Source organism: Neopsephotus bourkii, unplaced genomic scaffold, assembly GCF_033783945.1.
Source record: "Neopsephotus bourkii isolate Nb327-2 ecotype Australia unplaced genomic scaffold, CSIRO-AGI_Nbou_v1 NB_887, whole genome shotgun sequence".
Taxonomy (NCBI): Eukaryota; Metazoa; Chordata; class Aves; order Psittaciformes; family Psittacidae; genus Neopsephotus; species Neopsephotus bourkii.
In genome coordinates, this window is record NW_026901381.1 from 164823 (window position 1) to 168397 (window position 3575).

General features: G+C 47.5%; 1 protein-coding gene across 1 annotated transcript; it reads left to right on the forward strand.

The window, feature by feature from the left end:
* Nucleotides 1–1179: 1179 nt before the first annotated feature.
* DNAJB8 (DnaJ heat shock protein family (Hsp40) member B8) lies at nucleotides 1180–2156 on the forward strand. The gene is given in 3 exon segments (XM_061357339.1): nucleotides 1180–1423; nucleotides 1426–1981; nucleotides 1983–2156. Coding segments are annotated over 3 exon segments (741 nt in total). The 5' UTR covers nucleotides 1180–1389; the 3' UTR covers nucleotides 2134–2156.
* Nucleotides 2157–3575: the final 1419 nt, after the last annotated feature.

Genomic DNA, 3575 nt, shown 5'->3' on the forward strand with positions numbered 1-3575 from the left:
TGCTCTGGAAATTTCTGCCAAGCATCTGCAAATGGACCACATCATCGCCCTCCTCAAATCCAATGGACAATCCAATAAAGACACCAGCCCAAATAAATGTGTCCCCTTGGTGAAGAGTTCAAGCAAAACAATAAGCAAGCCATGAAGCCTTGGCTCTCTCTCAGTGTAGGAGCACTGTTAAAAACTGCTCCTCTGCAAAACGAAGCAGAACCCAAGATCTCCCTAGCAAGATGAGTCCATGGGTCCATGAGCTCCTGGCTGCTTTGAACTTGCTTCAGCTCCAGCCTTACAGCAATTTTTATCACCAGAGTATAACAAGTACCTCCATACTACTGACACCTCACTGCCCACTGAGAAAACCAGCAAATCAAAGCCTTACCCAACACGTGTTGGCTCAATCACCTTTCTCCCTGCCTCTGTCACGTTGCTTTACTCAGGGTGACATGTCTACCCCTTGGCTTCATGGCCCCCCACGTATGATGTATGTTAGGACAGCAGCCAGCTCATAAGCTGCACATATGCTCTTTGGTCTGGCCGGCTTTTGACTTCTTACCAAAGTGTGGGATCATGGAAAAGAGGGCAGTGATCTGCAACACATGCTGCTGTTAGTAGGTGTTTATGATGCCACGTTACACACAGATGAGTCCTCCTTACTGGCACTTCCTTGGAGATCTCCTTCATGCAATGATTCCCTGTGAAGATACTGCATTTCCCACAGGAATGGCCTATCCATGGAACAGAAACAGATGCAGGATAACCCTAGACTTGATCATCAAAGTTCAGCTCCTCAGGCTGAACTTGTTTCTGTGGAGTTCATGGGGCATCCCTGTTGTACATACATACACCCTGGGGCAGATACCCAAACCAGCATGTAGAAAAGAGGCTGTTGCCATAGGGTGTTGTGCCCCATAGGGGTAATACGCCCTCACTACACCACACTTCCCTGCACTGCTCAAGAAACCACACCAAGTATCTGAGAAACCTACATTTGGGCAGGTACAGGCAGCAAGTCACGAGTCACATCCATGACATCGCAGCTACATCGTGCAACTGCAACATCACACGTATAATCTATGTCTAAAAGCATCGGGCCAGTGGAACCAGCTCCACCCTAGAACGACCACAACAGAGCAACGGTTGCCTGAGCCCCCTCTGAGACTGCAATTCACCACCAGCATCCTTACAAAGGAAGGACTTGGTTAAGCTGCGCTGTGCGGCCTCCTGGTGCAAAAGGACATCAAGGGATGAACTGAGCATCTACCCAACCCTAAGGAGCACAGAAGCAGTAGGCATCCAGGAATCTCTGCACACTGGTTATCCCTGGGCTTTACATCCTTCGTGGGTCAGAGGTACCAGGCATCTTCCAAACAGCCCCTCGTTTCCTTTGAAATGGCAGATTATTATGAAGTCCTGGGACTGAAAAAAGTGCCTCACAGGATGATGTTAAAGCCTACCACAAACTGGCACTAAAATGGCATCCTGATAAGAATCTCAACAACAAGGAGAAAGCTGAAAAGAAATTCAAAGCTATTGCTGGGGCATACAAGGTTCTGTCTGACCCTCAGAAATGATCGCTCTATGACAAGTCTGCTAAGGAGAGCAGATCCCACAGAGCAAGAGGTACCACAGTGGTTGATAACGGCTTCTTTAATTCCCCTTGTGAATTCCATGATCTCAATATCTTTAGCAAAGCCTTTGGAGGACTGAATCCCCTTGCACATGATTTCTGGGACCCCTTTCATAGCCTGAGACACGATGAAAACTGGCACAGGAAAAATGATAGAGGAAGAAAGTCCAACCTGTTTTCTGACTGTATGGAGTCATTTATGCAATGGAATTTATTTGCCCCCAGCAAGAAGCCCAAATCCCCCTTTGCTGAGGACAGAGCTGGGACACATGATGTCAGATGGGAGTTGACCACTACTAAAGTGATCAATGGCAAGAGGATCACCACCCGGAGAATCATTGAGCACGGGCAGGAGAGAAGTGGAAGAAGATGGGAAGCTGAAGTCTGTGACCACCAGAAATTGTAATGGCCCCTGCACAAGCATTAGCTGCAAGCTGTGGTTTGTGCTCTCATTGTTCAACGGATGTGATCTACTACAAGTAGCATTAATAAATGCTGACACATAAATAAATAACACAACCAATGCAGACCTCTCAGTGGCTGGGAACAAATACTTCACAGGAAAAGATCTGGAGTTCTGCTAAACTAAGAGGTGAGACTGTACTAACCCTGTGTAAGGTGATAGATAGTGCTTGCTCAGTAAATAGGTACAGATTTATCTGAAAGCAACCTTGCTGGTTTGCAAAAGTCCAAGCTGATATATCAAGAGGAGACAGGGTGGTTGATGGACAGGTAAGAGAGCAATATGACAAGCTATAGGTCTTGTTCCCACTCCTTGAAAAGCCCATCTTGAAGACTGCTAACTGGGAGAATAAAAAGTAGTGTGAATGCACAACTTGGAGGCTGCATGACAAATATCCTACCTCTGGTGTATAAGAAGATGCATTCTCATTGAAAATGTTCCTGTACACAGGCAAGAAGGTGGGGAGGTTGAGTGGGACACACAGAGCCTGAAGGAGAGGGGCTGGTGTAGGAAAAATCAAAGGCAGGAAGAAAATACCATTCTTTACACTGGAGCAGAAAATGGGGGCTTTCTTGAGAATTATGACCACAGACCCTGATGGAAGCACTGTGTAGCCTGGGGGCTGAAAGCGAGCAGGGAGAAGGTGAATTTGGCTCTTGGACAACTTCTGGTGCCTTTCTGCTTGGAGCCATTCAAACAAAAAAGAGCTAAGTTCAAACCACGAGCAAACAGCTTCCAGGGGGCTGAGTTTAGCTCCCTCTTTGTGCAAAGCTGGATGCGGGGACTTAGATGGTGCTTTACCATCCTCATTGTCTCCCTCGCAGCTGCAAAAGCCAGTTCACAATGCATTTCTTGCACAGCCTGCCAGCATGCTGCTTTAGTCCTCCACTGAGCTAAGAACCCGCTCCCCACATTTCTGCCCTCCCCTGTGCTGACATGAACCGCTGAGCCTTGTTTTGTGCTTGGCCAGATCACCTTAGGCATTTAAACTCTAACACGCCTCTTATGTTCGGTCCCACGCTACATCCCCTTGAGTTTCCCAGCTTGCCCTGCCCACTGACGTCTCCCTGGAGACTGGAACTAGCTTTCAGGGCCATTTCCACTCCAATCCAGATTGCAATTGCTGCCTGTGTTTGGGCAGGTCTTTGCATCTGTTTCCTCTGCTGCAAAATGGGAATAACAGACTCCTGTGCTTTGAAGGAGACTGGGAGGTGGTGATCCTACTTGAAGGCTCCAAACATGAAGCAGTAAGTTGAATAAGCCAGAACACTGCCACCCCTTAATAAAATAGTTTTACTTTTGAAAAGCAAAATGGAGCTTAAATGACCTTCCTTAGCAACTGATGCCATGCCCAGTGTGGGAAAACAGACCCAAACTGTATTTGTTATGGTCAGGGCTGTGAAGTCCCTGCAAATCCCTCTGCCAGTAGGAACAAGACCCAGCACTGGGAGGCAAGTAGCCGTCTGGATGCAAACTGGGTTCATA